This window comes from Leucoraja erinacea, chromosome 6 (genome assembly GCF_028641065.1).
Source record: "Leucoraja erinacea ecotype New England chromosome 6, Leri_hhj_1, whole genome shotgun sequence".
Classification (NCBI taxonomy): domain Eukaryota; kingdom Metazoa; phylum Chordata; class Chondrichthyes; order Rajiformes; family Rajidae; genus Leucoraja; species Leucoraja erinaceus.
This window is the reverse complement of record NC_073382.1, coordinates 50,454,090-50,477,448: the sequence shown is the minus strand read 5'-3', so window position 1 is coordinate 50,477,448 and position 23,359 is coordinate 50,454,090. Positions and strand designations below refer to the sequence as shown.

General features: G+C 42.4%; 1 protein-coding gene and 2 long non-coding RNA genes across 3 annotated transcripts in view; 1 reads left to right on the top strand and 2 right to left on the bottom strand.

Annotated features, from left to right (window-relative positions):
- Positions 1-9,330, top strand: part of mphosph8 (M-phase phosphoprotein 8) — a 38,836-nt gene extending 29,506 nt beyond the window's left edge. The window contains exons 11-14 of the mRNA XM_055636999.1: positions 350-504; positions 2,895-3,025; positions 5,262-5,345; positions 8,375-9,330. Coding sequence (XP_055492974.1) covers positions 350-504; positions 2,895-3,025; positions 5,262-5,345; positions 8,375-8,416 — 412 coding nt within the window. The 3' untranslated portion in view covers positions 8,417-9,330. The remainder of the gene's footprint in view (positions 1-349; positions 505-2,894; positions 3,026-5,261; positions 5,346-8,374) is intronic.
- Positions 3,115-21,883, bottom strand: LOC129698114 (uncharacterized). Its single transcript, XR_008723619.1, has 3 exons — positions 18,905-21,883; positions 16,522-16,723; positions 3,115-3,614 (listed from the first exon to the last, which is right to left on the bottom strand). It is a non-coding gene; the product is annotated as an uncharacterized LOC129698114 (long non-coding RNA).
- Positions 8,797-14,470, bottom strand: LOC129698115 (uncharacterized). The gene is made up of 2 exons (XR_008723620.1): positions 10,790-14,470; positions 8,797-10,143 (listed from the first exon to the last, which is right to left on the bottom strand). It is a non-coding gene; the product is annotated as an uncharacterized LOC129698115 (long non-coding RNA).
- Positions 21,884-23,359: the final 1,476 nt, after the last annotated feature.

Genomic DNA, 23,359 nt, shown 5'->3' with positions numbered 1-23,359 from the left:
TTTGTATTCCAAATGATTAAAATCTTTCTCTTGTTGGTTTTTAATAACATACACCTCTTGCATTTTATAGAGTTACGTTTACATTTCCTAGTTTCCTTTCATTCCAGCCAACAGGGTGGTGCAATCCAGATAGTTTGTCCTCCCATTTGATTTCTGCCTCTGCCTTTCCTAGGCTGGCATTGCCATGATGAACCCTTGCTGAGGTTAAGCCAATGTGGCATCATTGCACATTACAAGACAGACTTTTTCTAATATGTTTTAGGGTTTGGGAATGTACAATTTGTTCCAAAAAGTTTTCAAAATTTGACTGAAAAATTTCTCATGCTGTGCAATTTAATTTTCTGACTAGCATATCCAGAGTGGCAGATGAGACAATTAGGGATTACTTTGAAGCACGTCTGTCATTGCTAGAACCCGTGTTTCCTGTAGCTTGTCATAGACTTTGCGAAGGACCAGACTTTGCTTTGGACTTCAACTACAAACCTCAGCACAGTTCAGTTGAAGGTATGTCAATCTTCTGTGACATCTTTGTAAACAGTGTTTGGAATGATGCCAACTAACACATCAGCTAGAGAATGCATTTAATTTAGCCAATTAAAAATAAATATATTCCTACTAAATTGAGCACAAATGTGTCAAACCAAAAATCTGACACATGTTAAGAATGCAAAAATAAAAACTAAGATTCACCAGATTGATTCCTGTGATGATGGGTTTGTTTGAGGAGAGTTTGAACAGTTTGGGACTGTACTCCCTGGAGGTTATTAGAAGCATAGTCATTTCATTGAAACGTGCGGTATTTTCTTTTACAGGGTTTAATAGAGTAGTACCGGGTTTGTATTACTCTTGAATTACATAAAGAAGAGGGTAGCTATTCATCTGAGTATATTTGAGATCAATAGATATTTAGATATCACAAAGATATAATAGTCCCATTTGCTTAGATTTGGTCTGTAACCTTTTGGGCGTGGCAATTTGAATGTCATAACGCATGTAGTTTGAGAGATCATTTGGGGAAAATAAATAACTGCAAATTGGTTTAATGGCACATTAAGGAACCTAGTCACAACTGATTCTTATCACTGGATCCAAATCCTAAAAATCCAACACTTGAGTGATTGACAGCAAATCTTAGCCTAAACAATAATGTCATCCGTAAATGAAATTTAAAAGATGTTATATTTGTAGGCCACTGTGCCAGTTACTTCTCCATAGTAAAGGCCTCACCACTGTGGTCAGTATTTTCATTACTTTCAATTACCTGTCATTGTTAGTGTGCGCAAGAATGACATGAAGAATTTTGAATGATCCTTAATTAAATTTTCCCCACATTAAAGAAAGGGCTTCTTGTTTCACAAGGGGAACTTTTATTTTAAATAAATCCTTAATTAGCCTTAGCTGTGTAGCTGATCCTTCTTGCCCATTTACTGACCTTCATATTTTGTGCTTCCTTTTAATGCTAAATTGAAAGGGCTAAATGCTTTAAATACATGATGCGATACTTGACTATAGTTTGTAGCTTTATATTTCTTCTTAAGCTGGCTTTCTCTAGTGGGAAGGTACCAACTGATAAGAAAGACAAGCCCAAACTTGTCCTGGACAAGTATATTGGGACCATGACTAATGCCCTTGCAATGTGTCCACATGACTTACACAGTATAAAAACACTCTGCGAGTCTATATTCTTTGGAGTGTTGGCTCGGGATAGTCAAGTGTCTGTTGCTTACTTGACTGATATATCCCTGACATTCCCGCCGGCTGATGATCAGTAAAGCTTGAGTTGGTTTACCTAACCCATTGTGTGTTGTGTGTTTTTAAGTAGCGAACTTTATCAAAATATTAAATTTAGTAGTTTTGATTTAATATTAGCACTTATGCAAATTGCATTTTTGGATAGTCACCAGAGCAAGAGACAATATTTAGGATGTAGACTCAAAATTCTGGAATAACTCAGTGGGACAGGCAGCATCTCTGGAATGGGTGACGTTTCAGGTCGAGACTGTCCTTCAGACTGATGTCAGGGGAGTGGGCAGGACGGAGATAGAATAGTTGGAGACAGTAAAACTGGTGGGATAAGTGGGAGGGGATGGAGAGAGAGGGAAAGCAAGGGCTATTTGAAGTTGGAGAAGTCAATGTTCATACCGCTGGGGTGTAAGCTACCCAAGTGAAATATGAGGTTGTGTTCCTCCAATTTGCGCTGGGCCTCACTCTGACAATGGAGGAGGCCCAGGACAGAAAGATCAGATTGGGAATGGGAGGGGGGGAGTAAAGTGCTGAGTAACTGGGAGTTCAGGTAGGTTAAGGCGGACTGAGCGGAGGTGTTCAACGAAATGATTGCCGAGCCTGCGCTTGGTCTCGACGATGTACAGGATTTGACACCTGGAACAGCGGATACAGTAGATGAGGTTGGTGGTGCAAGTGAACCTCTGCCTCGCCTGGAAAGACTTGTCGGGGTCCTTGATGGAGTCTATATTTAGACTTCAATCAGCAGCAAAGTGGTGATCTTATAAAGGTGTATAAAATCATGAGGTGAACAGATATGGTGAAACAATCTTTTACCCATGATAGGGAAATCAAGGATCAGAGGACATAGGAACCTGAGGGGAAACTTTTTCTATCCAAGGGTGATGGGTATATGGAATGAGCTGCCAGAAGAGGTAATTTAGTTACTTACAATTACAAAGTTTAAAACACTTGGGCATGTACTTGTCAGGAAAGATTTAGATCGATATTGGGCAAATGCAGGCAAATGGGACTAGCGTAGATGGGGCATCTTGTTCAGCATGGACAAGTTGGGCTGAAGAGCGTATTTTAGTGCTGTATGACTGACTATTTAAATTGCAGCGGCTTTGCATGTATGCAAGTTCAACTAATGAAGCACTATTTTTCTCCAGGAACTGGGATTCTACTCTTTATCTTTCATGCAAATTTTTTTAGCCATGACCACATCGTGGCTAAACTCTGTGGATCCTGCAGTGTTCAAGCTGTAATTCTGAATGATAAATTTCAACTTCCTGTATTCTTGGTAAGTATTGCAGTTTGTACTTTTAACCTAACGACTGTGAGGAAATTGAGATTGCCATCTGACACAAAAATCGATTTAAAAATGGCATAAATCATAATCGTAATTTATTAATCAAGTATGTTTTGCAACATACGAGGAATTTGGTTTGCCATACAGTCATACCAAAAAAGCAACAAGACACAACTACATAAAAATTCGACATAAGCATCCACCACAGCGGCTCCCCCACATTCCCCACTGTGATGGAAGGCAATAAAGTCTTATCTTCTTTCCTCCTGCGGTCGGGGGAGTCAAACCATCCGCAGCCGGCGATCGAACTCCCACGTCGGGGAAGTTGAAACTCCTGCAGCTTGGAGTCCCCGAAGTCGGTCCCTAACCAGGAACCACGAGCTTGACGATGTTAAAGTCCACAGCTCCTGCAGGTTGGAGCACCAAAGGCCGACCCTTGGCAAAGGGATTGCCCGCTCCAAGATTTAAAATCTGCAGACTCCGGGGTTTTGGAGCTCCAGAAGTCCCAAACAAGAGGCCGCCAACTCCACGATGTTAGGGCGCAGTGCAGACGGAGATACAACACGGAAAATTTGCATCTCTGTCGAGGAAAGAGATAAGAAAAGTTTCTCCCACCACCCTCCACAAATACAAAAGTAAAGATAAATTAAAACATACATTTTACAACAAACTAAAAACCCAAAGAATGAAAAAGATGAGGACAGACCATTGGCAATGCAGCCATCGTGCAGCGCCCCCTGGTGGTAAATTGAGGCTGAATCAAAGATAATTTAACGTTCAGGAAGAAATTTATGTCTATCTCTTAATGTTGAATGTGGGTGGAGTTTAAACGCCAAATCGCTGCATTTGCTGCTTAAAGTTTGTTGAAGTTAACATGTAACAAAAGATGAGTGATATTGACAGTGATTTTAAGCTGGCAAGAGTGCAGAGAGGATTTGAGGATGTTGCCAGGACTTGCGGTCCTGAGCAATAGAGACAGGTTAGGCAGGCTAGGACCATTCCTTGGAATGCAGAGGATGATTGGTGATCTTATAGGTGTATAATAGACAAGATCATGAGGGGCGTAGATGCAGTTTATTTTACCCAGAGTAGGCGAATCAAGAGGTCGGGGCGGTCTGAAGATGGGTCTCGACCCGAAACGTCACCCATTCCTTCTCTCCAGAGATGCTGCCTGTGCCGCTCAGTTAGTCCAGCATTTTGTGTCTACCTAGGAGAATCAAGAACCAGAGGGCATAGATTTAAAATAGGAGGTTTAGAGAGATAAAGGTCAAACACAGGCAGGTGGGACTAATGTAGATGGGGCATCTTGGTCGACATGGCCAGTTGGGCCCGTTACCATGTTGTGACTGATGTAAGGCGAAAAAATCAAAATGTTTGTTTCAGTGGATATTTGTAGGTTACATCTTAGAACCCTCCCTTGTGGAGTGCAACAACTGCATTAGAAACAGTTGGAAAACATGCTCCCCTGATATGGCAGGCAGGAGCGGCGTTGTGGCCTACTCCCGCTCCTATTTTCTTACTTTATGTTCTTGTAGATGGGGAAGATGTGTAATCGGTGTGCTTTAAGAATTAGTACCTAGATTATAGATTTTGGTTGGCAGTCTGGAAATGGAAAAGAACATGGCAAACCTTGTGATATTTTTCAGTCTGGAACAATATTAGGAAGTGGCACTGATGCAATCAGCCATGTACTGTAAATACAGGAGGGAGAGGATCCATATGGTACTAGAACAATGAATATTTCACAGATAGACAGACCAAGCTGGACCCAGAGAGTCCAATAGCAAAGCATTATCTTTGATTCCTCCCATGACCTCCAAATAAGATATTTGGTGTAAAAACAAATGTCAGATGGAAGAGGGCAATAAATGGAGTGGGGGGGCGAGGGAAGAGAACAACTACTTATCCTGTTTCAATGATGTAGGAGGCTGTCATGGCAGGACAGAAGGTGTAGAGCATCAGCAACCATATAACCAGAATAAAAAATAATTAACATGTCGCTGTTGTTTCATTTCACGCACTTGCCTTTCTGGATCTTTGTGTGGTATAAAGGTAGCATCTTGCTATTATACATGTCGATGGATTTTTATTCTCCTTGCAGCTTTTTAAAAAAAATGAATGACATGGTACTTAATTACTGTGAAAGTCCATTCTTACAATTTGTCGTTGATTTTAAAATACTGAACTTTGATCTAGTTTGTAATTAATTTTATTTTTGTTTTTCCAGGATAGTCATTTTATTTATTCCTTCAGCCCTGTGCCTGGCACTAATAAATTATTTATTAGACTTGCTGAAGCACCTACTGCCAAGGTGGGTACACTTGGGAATGCTGTCAAATGGTTAAAAGATTTATAATATTTAAAAAATGATCTGTCACAATTACAGTCCAGCTGTGTAGTCGGTATCTGGTTCAGAACCAAATCAATGAAAGAGTTAACTCCTAGCACAAAGTCTACTTTTACTTCATAAAAAAACAGCTGAACTTGCTCCATTGTAATATTACAGTTAAGTGAATGGTCTATTTTCTTTATTTTCCTGCACAAAGGTGATGAGAAAAGAATCATGTATCTCAAGTCAAGTCAAGTTTATTTGTCACATACACATACGAGATGTGCAGTGAAATGAAAGTGGCAATGCTTGCGGACTTTTGTGCAAAGACAAACAACAAAACAACCAAACAAATTATAAACACAATCATAACACACATATTCTTTTACATAATAAATAATGGAAGGAAAAACATTCAGTAGAGTTAGTCCCTGGTGAGATAGGCGTTTACAGTCCGAATTGCCTCTGGGAAGAAACTCCTTCTCAACCTCTCCGTTCTCACCGCATGGCAACGGAGGCGTTTGCCTGACCGTAGCAGCTGGAACAGTCCGTTGCAGGGGCGGAAGGGGTCTCCCATGATTTTATTTGCTCTGGAGTTGCACCTCCTGTTGTATAGTTCCTGCAGGGGGGCGAGTGAAGTTCCCATAGTGCGTTCGGCTGAACGCACTACTCTCTGCAGAGCCTTCTTGTCCTTGGCAGAGCAATTCCCAAACCAGATGGTAATGTTCCCGGACAAGATGCTTTCCACCGCCGCTGCGTAGAAGCAATGGAGGACCCTCGGAGACACTCTGAATTTCCTCAATTGCCTGAGGTGGTAAAGGCGCTGCCTTGCCTTACTCACGAGTGCTGAGTCGTGTGATGCCATTGTCATATCCTCGGAGATGTGGACTCCCAGATATTTAAAACAGTTCACCCTATCCACAGGATCCCCATTTATCCTCAATGGGGTGTACGCCCTCGGATGATGTGCCCTCCTAAAGTCCATGATCAGCTCCTTCGTTTTTTTGATGTTCAAGAGGAGGCTGTTATCCTGGCACCAGAGTGCTAGATCAGCCACCTCCTCCCGGTAGGCCTTCTCATCGTTGTATGAGATCAGGCCCACCACCACAGTGTCGTCAGCAAACTTAATTATTGAATTGGAGCTGAACCTAGCCACACAGTCATGTGTGTACAGGGAGTACAATAGGGGGCTGAGGACGCAACCCTGGGGCGATCCTGTGCTCAGGGTGAGGGACTCCGATGTATTCCCTCCCATCTTGACTACCTGGGGCCTGGCGGTGAGAAAGTCCAGGACCCAGGCACACAGGGGGGTGTTGAACCCCAATTCCATTAGCTCTGATGATCTCTGCCAAATTGATTTTCTTCACATTGGTGAATACATCAAGTGTCTGGGTGCTAATAACTGAAGTGACCCAAATAAGAAATATCATTTACTCTGGATCAGATTTTAAATATTCACTACAATATATTAACATTAATGTAATTTTCCTTCCATTTCTCTGTGTTTACCATTAAATGAAGTTTGATTGTTTACTGCCTTTCATTTTAGATGTTTTATTTTCACGCAACTTTAGTCATTGCTCCATGTTAGAGACAGATAATCATTTGCTGAACCCCTATGCATTGAAGTCATTATTTTTTTTACTTGGCTAGTTTCTTGCGCCAAATTGTTCAGCAAAATATTTGTTCTCCCTCATGTCATATACATCTGCCAAGTGTCAGCAGGGTTCTGCTTAAAGTGAGAGAACGAATAATTGAATATGTCCATTTCTATCTGACTGAAACACATTAGGCTCAGGAGTGCCGACTGTGCTCTCTATTCCCATTCCATTCAACTTGTAGGACAAGTGCAGTACCATGACAGCAATGCCTCAGGGCCTTTGGTAGCTAAACTAATGTCCAATTTTTCATATTATATTAATATATGTTCATGTTTTAAATGTGATAGTGCAATGCCACTAAGACAACGGGCCTTTACAAACATCTCCCAAGTTTGCGGATGATAAAGCTGGGTGGCAGTGTAAGCTGCGAGGAGGATGCTATGAGGCTGCAGGGTGACTTAGATAGGTTGGGTGAGTGGGCAGATGCATGGCAGATGCAGTATAATGTGGATAAATATGAGGTTATCCACTTTGGTGGCAAGAACAAGGCAGATTACTATCTGAACTGTGTCATATTAGGAAAAGTGGAGATGCAGAGAGACCTGGGTGTCTTTGTACATCAGTCACTGAAAGTAAGCATGTAGGTACAGCTGTTAGTGAAGAAAGCAAATGTTGGGCTTCATAGCGAGAGGATTTGAGTATAGGTCTTACTGCATAGAGGATGCCCTGCTTTTGTTGTCTGAGGCGTATTGAGATGCAAACACACCTGAAGTGAAACCTGGGTGTCTTTGTAGTCTACCTAGTCACTTGTAGGTACAGCTGTTAGTGAAGAAAGCAAATGTTGGGCTTCATAGCGAGAGGATTTGAGTATAGGAGCAAGGAGGTCTTACTGCAGTTATACAGGGCCCTGGTGAAAACACACCTGGAGTATTGTATGCCGTTTTGGTCTCCTAATTTGAGGAAGGACATTCTGGCTATTGAGGGAGTGCAGTGTAGGTTCACCAGGTTAATTCCCGAGATGGCGGGACTGACATATGATGAAAAAATGGACCGACTGGACTTATATTGACTGTAATTCAGATGGATATGGGGAAAAAGCAGGAATGGGGTACTGATTTTGGATGATCATATCATATGGCGGTGCTGGCTCGAAGGACCGAATGGTGTACACCTACACCTATTTTCTATGTTATGGTGAGCTGCAGCTTGGATTTTGAAAATGCCACTAAAACCTGGCAACTTTGAATATGTGGCTATTTCTATACTCTTTGTACTTAATCTGGGATTGTTCTTATGTATAGTAATAATTTACTGAACTGTATGCAAAAAGATTGTCATTGTACCTCAGTACATATGATAATAAAGAACCATTGAACATCACTTACTAATAAAGCTTTGCTTTTGTTTCAGGTAAAGCTACTTATTTGTGCATACAGAGTCCAGCTCCAGTGAATGGCTGCAGCCCAGTTTTGTTCTGCACCTGGAATAATTAGGATGGACAGATTTTGTGAGCAAACCTTTTCACGGACATCTCATCCAGGACACTTGGAAGTATTTTTTTTTAACCAAAGTTTGTCCATCTGTGTCAGGAAATGTTCTTTTGCATCTGTTATAAACTGAAATATACGGATATTGAAAGTTTTACATACTGTAATTACTGTATTGTTTTTAAAGTTGTCTTTTTGTAGATGGCAGTCAGCATTTGTTAAATAGCTGTTGTAGTGCCTATTTGCATGTGAGAATCTAGCTACAAATTTTCCACAATGTGGAAGAGTGGTAATGATCCAACTTTTTAATATTTATGAACAAGTTGATACGTTTTTCCCCCAATATCTGCCTGCTACACTTTTTCTTGATTTGTTGCAGAGCAGAATTAATTGGGTTTATTTTACTTTGCTCTTGACACATGCTATTCCAGGATGAGGATCTGATGGGCCTCTGCTGGGATGGACTAGACATGGCCAAGGCCAATATGCCAGGGACAATTTCACGACATCACTTCATTACCATGACATTTGTTTTCTGGTGTACCACTGTCAGTAGCTTTAAGTTTGCTATTTATGAATCTGTATGGTGTATCATTAGAACTGTGTTTTAAACTCATTTTGAAGTAACTATATAAATGGCAACTACTGCCTTTGGCAACATTTCTCGTCTGACAAGTATGTAAATACATTGAAAAATGCTTGAACTTTTTTTAATGTGAATTTAGTAGTGATCTTTTGATGCAGCAAGTATTTAGGAACCACTTAAGAGCTAATCCATTTAAGAGCTGTTTGTACTCCGATTTAATTATTTTTAAACAAGTGCTGTAGAGCTCATGATGGCATGATAGAATAGCCTTTTATAAAAAGCTATTGATGGTTCTTGAGTTTGTTTATTTTTTTTAAAACAAGTATGCATTAGTATTTACTGCAGTACTTGAAGAAATGTGAACATACCTTACATCACACATTTCCATGTGCCTTAGTTTTCCTCCTAGTTAAACTGTACACTTACCAGTATGTGCCTAAACTGTTGCGAATACTACTGAAAATGCTGATTTAAGGAATGTGATAAACAAAAGTTGTTCTATCCCACCATGTAAAAGCAAATTTCAGTTATTTTGTAAATTTTATGTAAAATATAATTTCTAATATTTAACAATAACATTTTGGTTCATCGGTTGTCATTAGTTGAGTGCAAAAGTGTCCACATTTCTTGAAAGCAAAGGGCAGATCATTATAACTCTAGGTAGACACAAAATGCTGGAATAACTCAGCGGGTCAGGCAGCATCTCTGGAGAGAAGGAATGGGTGACATTTCGGGTGGAGAACCTTCTTCAGATTTTATAACCCTAAACCGTTCAGGAGCAACAGGGAGATATGGTAAGTCATATTAGTTAGCTACAATCACATAACATGCACGTTTCCCTATTCTACACCCAACCCATTTTGAAATTAATGATTATAATCAATAGGCTTGTCAATAAAGGAAGAAGCATGATTGGAGTGAACTGAGGCTGCTGTAAATCCAGTTTAAAAAAAAAAAAAAAAAAGAAAAGATTTATTTCACCAGATTAATTGGTATAATTTATTTTTCTCCTCCTCAAATTGCTTACTTAGTGCTATTGACCTTAAAATAAGAATCACTGGGAAGCAATTCAAGAAAGTTTATTGGAAATCACTCTACATACATAGCTCCAGTTCAGATTCAGATTCAATTTTAATTGTCATTGTCAGTGTACAGTACAGAGACAACGAAATGCATTTAGCATCTCCCTTGAAGAGCGACATAGCAAACGATTTGAATAAAAAATAAATAATAAGTGTCCGGGGGGGGGGGGGGGGGGGGGGGGGTTGGCAGTAAGGTTTGTACGTTGTTTAGTAGAGTGACAGCCACGGAAAGAAGCTGTTTCGATTGCTGGTTTCGGCAACGGAGAGACCTTTGGCGCCTCCCGGATGGTAGGAGGGTAAACAGTCCATGGTTGGGGGGAGGGCAGTCCTTGGCGATGCTGAGCGCCCTCCGCAGACAGCGCTTGCTTTGGACAGATTCAATGGAGGGGAGCGTGGAACCGGTGATGCGTTGGGCAATTTTCACACCCTCTGCAGTGCCTTCCGGTCAGAGACAGAGCAGTTGCCATATACTGTGATGCAGTTGGTAAGGATGCTCTTTTAATCTGAGGAGACAGATGGACCTTCTTCAGTCTCCTCAGGAAGAAGAGACGCTGATGAGCCTTCTTGATCAGAGTAGAGGTATTGTGGGTCCAAGAGAGGTCATCGGAGATGTTGACTCCCAGGAACCTGAAGCTAGAAAAAAATGGGGGTGTGCGTGCCACCTCTGGACTTCCAGTTAAGATAGTTTTGAATTTTTAAACAGACACGTTTGATTTGAAAAAAAAGTAATACATTCATTCACCAGCGAGAGCTATTGAGGTATGTAATGTTTAGAGGCTGTGTTGTATTCCAGAAAGAACAAAACAAATATCAAAGCATTAAGCATGCAAGGCATGTTGCTTTCTATGTTTTTATTAACAGTTCTCCAGGTTCATACTCTATATTGCCAAGTAATGGATAAGGAATGCAAAAACCTCAAACCATGTTTTTTCTGACTTGGAACTCTATCAAAGGCTGTTTGCCAAGGCACACTTTACCCACAACCACACCCAAAAGTTTAATGAATGCGTGCAGTAGGTGCTTTAAAAATATGTAGCAACGTTGACAAAAGCCCTGCATGAAAGGTAAAGAGAACTTGGGTTGAAGGCAGCTGGGAAAAGTAACTAGCCCAATATGGTCGGAAAGATTAAAATTTGCAGGAAAATTGGAACAAGAATACATCCAGCCCCTTCCTACGAAATATAAATGGTGGCAACAACCAGACAATTTAGTCTGAGATTTCCAAAGAAAATACAGTGAATTTATATGTAGGTTTAAAAGATGGTTGATAGTGTGATAAGTGTAATTGAAGATGAAGTTAGAATGCAAAATTAATGTTTTTAGGCTGGGGGAGAGAATAAGTGTATTTGGGTAGGGATGTAGAAATAAGTGTATTGTATTTTATTTCACACAGTGTAAATGCACAAACAGGCAAAAGTAAATTTAAATTAGTGGGCATCGATGGACATATTACTTAAGAGAGGGTGTGTTGGTAAAAGTGTATAGATAAGATTGAGTTTAGTTGAGACAAAACAAGATCTAACAGGATATGATCATGCATAATTTAAATTCAAAATGTGTATGGGTATCATATGTAGAGGGAATTATAATTAACCATAATACAAAAAAGCATAGGCTTTATTAATGCCAGCCTTTCATGGAAATAATTTGGAAAATTAATGAGCTTTTTGCAATGATCTCTGGACAGACTGGGGTTCCAAAGTGGGGGAATAAATGGCCATGATGACATTAGATAGCATAACTCAGATTTTAGCACTAAATTTCCATAAAGAGGTGCACTGGGAGTAGTGGAAGATTCCGCCTGCCTAGTAACTTTGATGCAGAAGCCAAGGAGAGTTATAAAACATTAATGGACAGGAAGTGCGTACTTTTGCCTCAGATTTGAAAGGTAGGTATTTGACAATATTAAAACACAATAGATTAAGTTGGCCCAGTTTCCTATTCCCTCTCCTGGATTGAAACCTTGACGTGGAGGAGAGGCTTGTGTACTCCAGTGATCCTGAGAGCTATGTCGGATGGGTTTCATATCCCTGGCAGGTTTAACCGAACTGGACAGGTCTCGGGTGAGGGGGCAGACTAAGCAGTCCCTGGTCCTCCAGGTTGGGGGTTGGGCGTGGGGTTAACTACCCCATCCTGGAAAAAGGTGCGAGTTACAGAAACATTGACGAATGAAAACCAAATTACACACTTGGTTGGAAAAAGGTGCCCCAGCGATGGGGAACATGATGTTTCCCAGCCAAACCCACAAGGGCGCTGGGAAGCTGACATACCTACTGACGCCAAAGAAATCCATTCTTGTGGGGACATGGAACATCCGAACCATGTTCCAGGCTGGCAAGGCTGCCACAATTGTCAACGAAATGCTGCGCTACAATCTCTTAGTCCTGGGCTTGGCTAAAACAAGATGGACACAGTCAGGGGAGATCAAATTGGTCAGCGGGCAGTCCATTATCTACTCCGGACAGGAAGAGGAGGGAGCGAAGCATACAGAGGGAGTGGCAATCATGATGACAAAGGACGCTAGAAAGGCTAACATCTGGTGGAGAGACAAAGTTAGCAATGTGGATCTGTGGAAAAGAACAAGCCAGGAGCCCATTGACTTACAAATTTGAAGGAGGAAATGGAGTTGGATTGGACACATCCTCGGGAAACCTGCCACAAACATCATCCGGCAAGCCTTAAAATGGAACCCTCAAGGAAAAAGAAAAATAGGTCGCCCCAGGAACAGCTGGAGAAGAGGTGTCCAGACAGAAATGTCTGAGTGGGCTCAACTGGGGAGATCTCGAAAGAACTGCCAATAACCTAGTGAGGTGAAGGACATTTGTCAATGCCCTATGCTCCCTACAGGAGCAAAGGGCTAAAGAAGAAGACGTTTCCTATTCACAAACAATGAGAGTTGTTTGATCTTGCTTGAGCATACCATCGTGAAAATAACAGCTGGTCCCAGATGTGGCATTAGTGAAGCCTCTTCTGTCAGAAATCACCAACAATCAGAATCGTACAGCACAGAAACAGGCCCTTCAGCATCCATGCATTAGCCATGCATTTTTCAGCATTTGGCCCGCTAAACCTTTCCTATGCATGTACCTGTCCAAATGTCTTTTAAATGTTACTGTAACTGCCTCAACCACTTTCTCTAGCAGATTGTTTTATACACAGTACATATCACTCTGTGAATAAAGGTTGCCTCTCAGGTTCCTATTAAATTGTTCTCTCACCTTAAGTTGATGCTCTTTAGTCCCTGATTCCCCATCCCTGCGAGACAGGCTTGCTTTCATCCTGTCTATGCTACGCACTTAGGTATAAAGTTACAGCTTCCCCAAACTTTCTCTACTTGAGTTCTGGCAACATCCTTCCAAATCTCTTCCACACTGTTCCAGCTTAATAGTATCTTTCCTACAACACCAAGTGCAAAAACTGCAACATACCATCCAAACTCCTGTACCCAATGCTCTTCACCCCATTTACCTGTGATACCACCTTCAGGAAACTATTTGTACTCCAATGTCCCTCTGTTTGTACATCACTCACCATGGCCCTACTATTATCTGTGAACGTTCTATCCTAGTTTGACTACCAAAAGTGCAACAGCTTGCACTTATCTGAGTTAAACCCATTTTCCGTTCGTTAGCCAACTGAACCAGTTGGCTCCAGAGCCAGGGCCCACAGTTTAGGAATAAGGAGTAAGCCATTTAGAACAGAGACGAGGAAACACTTTTTCTCACAGACAGTGGTGAGTCTGTGGAATTCTCTGCCTCAGAGGGCGGTGGAGGCAGGTTCTCTGGATGCTTTCAAGAGAGAGCTAGATAGGGCTCTTAAAAATAGCGGAGTCAGGGGATATGGGGAGAAGGCAGGAACAGGGTACTGATTGGGGATGATCAGCCATGATCACATTGAATGGCGGTGCTGGCTCGAAGGGCCGAATGGCCTACTCCTGCACCTATTGTCTATTGATCAAAATCCTGCCACAATTTTTGATAACAATCTTTGATACAACCTATTTTAGTGTCATCTGCAAACTTACTAATCATGTCTTGTACATTCTCATCTCATCGCTAACATACAATAATAGGGCGAGCACTGACCCTAAGGCACACCACGTGTTATATGCCTCCGCTTCAATTATCATCAAGCCAATTATGTGCTCAATTAGTTAGCAGTCTCTGGATCCAATAGCCTACCATGTGGAACCTTACAAGAACTTGCTGAAGTCCATATAGGCTATGCCTACCACCTATCCCTCCTTGACCTTCATTACGTCTTCAAAAAACTCAATCAAATGCATGAGACACGATTGCCCATGCACAAAGCCATGCTGACTATCCCTAATCAATTAATCTTTCCAAATGCATGTACAGTGTAGTAATGTGTCATCTTATCCCTCAGAATCTTCTCCAGTAAATCGCTTATCACAGATGACAGACTTATTAGTGTAGTAATGATGTACAGGTGCACAACCTTTTATCCGAAAGCCTTGGGACCAGACACTTGTCGGATTTCGGACATTTTCGGATTTCCGAATGGAAGATTTTTAGCGTAGATTGGGTAGGTAGCGCGGGTGGCTTGAAAAGTCTGGAGCGGCTGCCTCCTCCCCGGAGACCGTGGAATCATTGTAAATCATTGCATAAATGTTAGTTTGGAGGGATTTTATGTGGTGGTGGTGGGGTGGGTGTTTGAAGGGGGAAACTTTAATTTTTAGTCCCCTACCTGGTCGGCGACTCCCAACATCGCGGAGCTGGGGGCTCCGTCCGGCCGCGGGCGGCGCCGGTTGTAGCTCCGACCCTGGCAACTCTACCCCTGGCTGCGCGGCGCTCCAAATCCAGCGCCGCCCGCGGTCGAACGCTTGCCGTCCCAGCTCCGCGAATGTTGGGAGAAGGCGGCCTCAGCGCCCTGGAGCTTACCGCACAGCGATCCGGTAAGGCATTGCCCGCTCCCCGCTGGTATCCCAGCGCCGCGGGCGGCGGTGGATTTGGAGCGCCTCGCAGCCAGGGGTAGAGTTGCCGGGGTCGGAGCTAAAACCGGCGCCGCCCGCAGCCCCAGCTGGGAGTTGGCGGCCACAGCGCTGCGGAGCTTACTGCACGGCGACCCGGTAAGGCATTGACCGCTCCCCGTTTCTCCGACCAGGTAGGGGACTAAGAATTAAAGTTTACCCCTTCAACCCCCCCCTCACATAAAAGCCCTCCAAACTAACTGACTAACATTTAAGCAATGATTTACAGATGTTTAAGTGTCGCCCCGGTCTCCGGGGAGGAGGCAGCCGCTACAGTAGTACAGACCTGGGTTTGACTGTGGGTCGTTTCGGGTCAAGTTTGGCGCCAAACGCGAGCTTTGGTGTGCAGACGACATCCTGGAAAAAATGGCCGGTTTTCGGAGTTTTTCGGTTTCCGGAACACCGGATAAAAGGTTGTGTACCTGTACTTAGTTTGCAGGTTTTTCTTTGCAGTAGTTCTTGAATAAAGGCACATTAGCCATCCTTCAGTCATCCGGCATCTCACTGGTGGCTAATATTGATGCATAAATCTCAGCCAGGACTCCTGCAATTTATTCTCCAACTTTCCACACCAATTGTATATACCTGATCAGGCCCTGGAGATTTATCTACCTTCATACATGTTTTAAAACACCCAGCACCTCCTCTACATAATATGGACTATCCCCAGAACATCTATTTGTCCACAAACACAGACTCCAATCAACTTTTGCAAGCTCCTGTCTAATACCATTGAAATTTGCCCTGCTCCAATTTAAAACTAACTTGTAGACCAGTTCTGTCTTTTTCCATAATTATTTAAAAACTAATAGAACTATAACTACTTTGGGCCACATTTAGAGTGGTGTGTTCAGTTCTGGAAAGATGTTAGTTGGAAAGGGTGCAGAGACGATTTACAAGGATGTTGCCAGGACTTATGGAGAAATATATGAAGAGATTGAGCAGGCTGGGATTTTATTCTGTGGTGCTCGGGAGAATGAAGGGTGATCTTATAGAGGTTTATAAAATCATGAGATGAATATATCGGATGGACACACAGTCTCTTGTCCAGAGTAGTGGAATCGAGAACCAGAGGGTATAGGGTTATGATGAAGGGGGAAATATTTCATAGGAATCGGAGGGGTAATTATTTCATGCAAAGGGCGATGGGTGTGTGAAATGAGCTACCGGAGGAGGTATTTGAGGCAGGGACTATGGCAATGTTTAAGACGTAATTAGGCAGGAACATGGTGAGGACGGGTTTAGAGGAATACAGGGCCAAACAAATGCAAGTGGGATTAGTGTAGATGGGGCATGTTGGTTGGTGTGGACAAGTTTAGCCAAAAGGCCTGTTTCCACACTGTATGACTAAACATCAGGAAAAAAAAATCATATGCTATCATTGTTCTTAGATTACTTACTGCTTTACTTACCCTGATGGAAATTTTAATACACTCTTTCTTCAAACCACTTGCTTATTGAAATTCACTGGGTCTTTCCCACACAGCTTTTCAACTTGCTGGGGCACTTTCCCACGCTCCTTTTAAATGCACTGGGCTCCCTTCAAATTGACAAGGGCTCCATTTCCTGTGCTTCTTTCAATGTAGCAATTGCTGGTAACACATTCAGAAGAATCTGAAAGTTAGATGGTACATTTGAAAACAAATTCACAAAAGTGGATGCAATCAGTGTGGCAGAAGGGACAAGAGACAAGGACTAGATTTTTACTCGTTGACGTGAAGCAATTTCTCCTCACAGTTTAATAAACATCCAAAGCTGTTGTGGGTAACTGGTCCTATCATGACAGCTGAACATTATGGTTTGGATAAAGACAGAATTTTTGGGGATTGGCACAAATTATACCGACTGATCACAACACAGGCCATGAGTTGCACACTCTGCTTTCTGTAACACAAGAATTTTGTAACACAGTTGTGTTTCCAAACACAAGGCGTAGCTATGGGCACACGCATGGGCCCCAGCTACGCCTGCCTCTTTGTCGGGTACGTCGAACAATCCTTGTTCAATACGTACCAGGGCCCCATCCCCGACCTCTACCTCCGTTACATTGACGACTGCTTTGGGGCCACCTCCTGCACCCACACACAACTGACTGACTTCATCCACTTCACCACCAACTTCCATCCGGCACTCAAATACACCTGGACCATTTCCGACACTTCCCTACCATTCCTTGACCTCACCATCTCCATCGCAGGGGATAGACTTCTGACCGACATACACTACAAACCCACTGACTCACATGGCTATCTGGACTACACGTCTTCCCACCCTGAGGACTCCATCCCCTACTCCCAATTCCTCCGCCTACGCCGCATCTGCTCCCAGGATTAGACGTTCCACACCAGAGCATCGGAAAAGTCCTCGCTCTTCAGGGAACGGGGATTCCCCCCCTCCACCATAGATGAGGCTCGCACCAGGGTCTCTTCCATACCCCGCAACACTGCTCTCTCTCCCCATCCCCGCACTCGCAACAAGGGCAGAGTCCCCCTAGTCCTCACATTTCACCCCACCAGCCGGCAAATACAACAAATCATCCTCCGCCATTTTCGCCACCTCCAACGTGACCCCACCACTTGCCACATCTTCCCATCTCCCCCCATGTCTGCCTTCCGCAAAGACCACTCCCTCCGCAACTCCCTTGTCAATTCTTCCCTTCCCTTCCGTACCACCCCCTCCCCGGGCACTTTCCATTGCAACCGCAAGAAATGCAACACCTGTCCCTTTACCTCCCCCCTCGACTCCATTCAAGGACCCAAGCAGTCGTTCCAGGTGCGACAAAGGTTCACCTCTATCTCCTCCAACCTCATCTACTGCATCCGCTGCTCTAGATGTCAGCTGATTTACATCGGTGAGACTAAGCGGAGGTTGGGCGATCGTTTCGCCGAACACCTCCGCTCAGTCCGCAAGAACCTACCTGAACTCCTGGTGGCTCAGCACTTCAACTCCCCCTCCCATTCCCAATCCGACCTCTCTGTCCTGGGTCTCCACCATTGCCAGAGTGAGCAACACCGGAAATTGGAGGAACAGCACCTCATATTCCGCCTGGGTAGCCTGCGTTCGGTGGGCATGAACATTGAATTCTCCCAATTTTGCTGGACCTTGCTGTCTCCTCCCCTTCCTTAACCCTCAAGCTGTCTCCTCCCATCCCCCCGCCCTCGGGCTCCTCCTCCTCCCTTTTACCTTCCCTCTCCCCCCCCCCCCCCCCCCCCCCCCCCCACCCCCTATCAGTCTGAAGAAGGGTTTCGGCCCGAAACGTTACCTATTTCCTTCGCTCCATAGTTGCTGCTGCACCCGTTGAGTTTCTCCAGCATTTTTGTGTACCTTCTGCTTTCTGTAATGACCATTTCTCCACACCTCACAGAATACAGCAGCTTAAAATTCGGTTTTGAAGAAAAATAAAAGTGAGAATACTATGAAATTGCAAGAGGACCCAAGGAACTCCAGGTGTTGTGGTCTTGAGCAAGACAAAGTGCTGGAGAAACTCAGCGGGTTAGGCAGTATCTGGGGAGGGAAATGGATAGACAACGTTTCGGTTTGGGATCCTTCTTCAGACTGAAGTCACAAGATGTATGGATTCTACTGTTGTATGCCAACATTACACAATTGGACACATGAAAGTTATGCTCAGTACTGCAGTATCCAACAGAATATTTGAAGACAGCATGCTAAATAAATAAACAACTATTTACTCTATATTAAACGTTTATAGTATTTAACACCATAATTGTTTTCATTTAAAAGTAGAAACTGTTGATTTAACTGCCAATGTTATTTTAAATGAGAAACACTTACCACAGGGCATGGCAATGCATTCCACCCAGCCCTTCCTGAGTGCTGAACTGCATTTACGTTGCATCACAAACTTTAACTCATCAAAGGAGGATTTCATGCCATTGTCCTTTCATCACATCTAAATAATCCAGAAACAAAAGATGGAAATTAAATGAAAATAATGCTCTTTATCTTTGAATTATTTAAATGCGATCTTGGAACATAAGATAGTGATATGAGCCTGTTATGATTTCTTAATTCATGGCCACTCCCTTCATGTCCTTGCCTTTACTCCCAGTCTCCTTAATCTTTAACATGGCCTCTCTTCCCACTGTATTTTACTTCATCAGCCCCCTGCTTATTCATATGACATTGGAATAAACGCATGTAATTTAAGCAACCACGATCAAACTTCTAATTTAATTTTCAGCCAAGTTTCAGGGTTGTTCTGCTCTTTGCCCATCTATTTCATGACTGGTTGTGGCACCTGTCCCCAGAAATGGATTTATTATTTCCTGAATTGACCATTCCATGTGGCAAGTTTTCATTTTGGCCCAGGTGCAAAGGCTTGGGCATATCTGATGCATTAACTATCCTTTACTATCTAAAGCAGTATTTCTTAATTGCAGAAAAAGAACTTAAACTTCATCAAATGACCGACAAATATTCCTCCCCAAGGCATCCACCATCAACACCAGCAAGATACAGCCATTTAATGGATTTCCTTGTTATTCAGATTGATCTTTTGTGTGTTTGATCGCCTGACCTCTTGCTACCTAGCATTGTAATGGTTACCTTCTAAAAATTATCCAACCTTGGCATATTGTCCCTACAACCATCTCAACTTTGCTTCTCCAAAATGCCTCAAACAAGCACAGAAATTGTCCCAAGATAGAAATTATATTCTCTGTCATATATTGCCTCTTTCAAATATGCTACCACTGACAATATCATGTATTTTTACCCCAAAGTCTTTCCGTTCGATATCCTCACATGGTACCTATAGAAGATTAACTGGATGGAACAAGTTCCCTTTCAATATTTGGGGTGGCACAATGGCACAGCGGATAGAGCTACTGCCCCAAAGCACCAGTCTTGGATTTGATCCTGACCTCAGGTGATGTCTCTGTGGAGTTTGCACGATCTCTCTGCAACAACGTGGATCCCACATCCCAAAGATGAGCGGGATTGTAGGTTAATTGGCCTCTGTAAATTACCCATGGTGTGTAGGGAGTGGATGCGAAAGTGGGATAACAGAACTTGTGTGAATGGGTGAACGTCAGCATGAATTCAGTAGGACGAAGGGTCTGTTTTGCTGCATCTTTAAAACTTCAAATATTGTTTCTTCACCCCATCCTCAATCATACACTTATCATTACTTCTAGTGAACCTGATGAATCTATTCTCGACTCACTTTATTGAAACTAGGTCACGGCACCATTTTCAAAACCATTTATTTTCATTTTTGGAACAACACACACTAGTTTGGAAGCACTCTCATGTATTCTTACACCTTGCGATTAAGCTTACAGTATATGCTCACTGTTCACTGCCCACAGTGCATTAACTTCAGCTCAAAAACTCTGCATCCAAATAGGTCTTGTGTACATATCAACCACACAATCGCTAATCAATATTCTTTTATAGTTCTTAATGCCTCTAATTTAAACCTCTTCCTACATCTAGATGGCCTGGTTGTTCCCCATTTCTACAACACTCTGCAGGCATAGAATAGTCAATAGTCAACTGCTTTCAAATTTGGGATTCTCATTTATATCAGCGTTTCTGCATTCCATGTAAGTTTTAAGTCGAAGCCTCAAACTTCACCTCTTCATTTCCACTTTGACAGCCTCTAAAAATGTAACCATTCTGACCAATATACTTTCCTTGTTCAATATCTCTTAATTGAATTTTGCCAAATAAATGAAACAGCATACATTTTTTTTCTGTTATGCTAACATAGGAAATGGGTTGTGTTTATACTGTGTAGTCTGGGAGAGAACTCATCCCAAGGGAGATTTTGTGCCTCACAGCAATTTTAAAAAAATCACTAGAAACCATTTTTCTCTATTGATACTATTTGAGCTGTAGAGTATTTCAAGGAAGTTTTTCTTTAATTAACAGCAGTTGTATTGCTTTAGAGGATCACCCAAGAATGTTCTAGCAAAGAAGGCAACTTTGTAAAAGTTAACTACGAGTTATAAACTGTTATTATTGGTTAAAGAGAGTTTGACATCTGCCAACCAGTCAAAAATAATTGTTTCACTTTGGCGTTGCCCAACAGTAAAATTAAATAATTGCAAATCAATTTTGGGGGTTTTCACATATTTTCCTGACATATCATCATCGGGAATTGTTTTAAATGCCCACCCACCATGTCTGCTATAATCTTGAGTGCATCTTTTTCAGTTTCACATCACTGATTTATGGCAGGAATAAATCACACGCTACCATAATTTGTTGAAAAGCAGTGCCCTTCTTTCCAGAGAAACAGAGAAACCTTGTACATAGAACATGGAAACACAGAAATATGGCCTTATTTATATAATAGGATCGTGTATAAAGTATAGCACATGGAAACACGCATTTCACTATTATCCTTAATATAAAATTAAAGACATTACTCAGTTACAAAACACAAACAATATAGTTTAAGTCTGACCCAATTCTGTGGCAGATTTGTCACCAAAATCCAATAAACAAAACTTCAAATGCAATACAAACACTGACTCCTTGATCTTAAATTACACGTGAAACCAATACAAATCTCAGCTACTAAATACATGCAGAAATACAGCAGTAACTATTTCCTCTTTTGCAATGGCCTTGTGTGCACATTAACAACCCCAGTCAATGCCTACGATTCATACAAAAGTGTTTTGGAAACAGAAGACGTGCTCACCCGCAAAACTCGAATCTGTATCCTTTTGATGCTTTGCCGGATGTTAACATCTCACTCTCATTAGATTGAAGAGGCAGCCAATATCAGATGACTAAATGTAACAAAGGGTCACTGATGTTAGGGTTACCAGCCTGCAGTTCCTGGCTTGTCCATGAAGTCCTTCTTAAATAAAGACATCTTCCAGTACCTCACCAATGGCTACGGAAAATACAAAAATCTCTGCCAGGACCCCAGTAATTTCCTCCCATGTTTCCCACATCACCCTGGGGGATAATTTGGTCAGGTCCCGGGGATTTATCCATTTTTATGCACTGCAAGATGCCAACACTTCCTTTTTCATATTATTGATATATTTTGAGACATCACTGTTCATTGCCCTGAATTCCCTAGCATCCTGAAGCTTCTTTATGGTAAATACATACTGGAAGTATTTAAGACCTCTCCCATGGCTGCATAGTGGGGTTACATTTTGTACTTTCCAAACTGCGTGAATCTTTTGGAAAATGACCATCTCCACAGCAACCTCTGAGTTGTTGGACCATTCGGCTTCAGTGTTCATTACAATCTTGGACCAAACACAAACCAAGAGCAAAATTGCAAAAGGCAAGAGTGATTGCCTCTGATAATGACTACGTTATTGATATTATGATTACAATACGACTTTTAAGAAAGACTAGACTAAGTGCATGCCCATTGGGTCTGCTGCCCCAGCGGTGTGCGTTGGGGAGCTGTTTTTGAAATGAGGCCCTCCCCCTGACGTCACTGACAGGTGGTGGAATATTGTTTCACTGTACCGTTGGGTGGGGAGGGGGCATTGTGACGTCACTGGAAGCTGGAGTTTTAAAAGGTGATTTTGGCTTTTTTTGAACCTTTAATCATGAATAATCCGGAGGCAGGGGGTGCGAATAACCCGGCAAAATGTTAACATTCACCAAATGCTGAATAGACTGACCTAGTGTGTCAGCATTTAATGGATCACCGAGCTCACAAACTAGAGTCTGTCAGCAAGGGGCAATGCCAACAAACATCATTGTAGGGATTCACTGAGGCACAACAGGGAACTAATGGGGAGGCACAGTTGCCACGTTACAGCTCCAGAGATCCTGGTTCGATCCGGACTGCAGGTGTTGTCTACAGAATTTGTGACCGCATGGGTATCCTCCCACACTCCAAAGACGTACAGGTTTGTAAGTTAATTGGCTTTAGTAAAGTTATCCTTAGTGTATAGGATAGTGCTAGTGCACAGTGATCACTGGTCAGCCTGTTCCCGTGCTGTATCTCTAATGGAATATGATTAAAAGATCCCGAAGTTTCTTTATCTGAATGCACCCAGTATTAGAAATAAGACAAGTAATTAATAGCATAGAGAAATAAATCCATACAATCTCAATTTTATAATTCTTCTTATTCAGGATCCTGGCAGGGTGGGGTTTGATTGCCCCACACTACCTTCCCTCGAGATGGTATGGTTCCAGGAATTATACCCTGTATTGATGATATTTCCAAATCATGATGACTGGCAGTCTGCAAGTGGTGGCAATTCCATGCACCTACTGTCCTTCTCTTGTGAATTT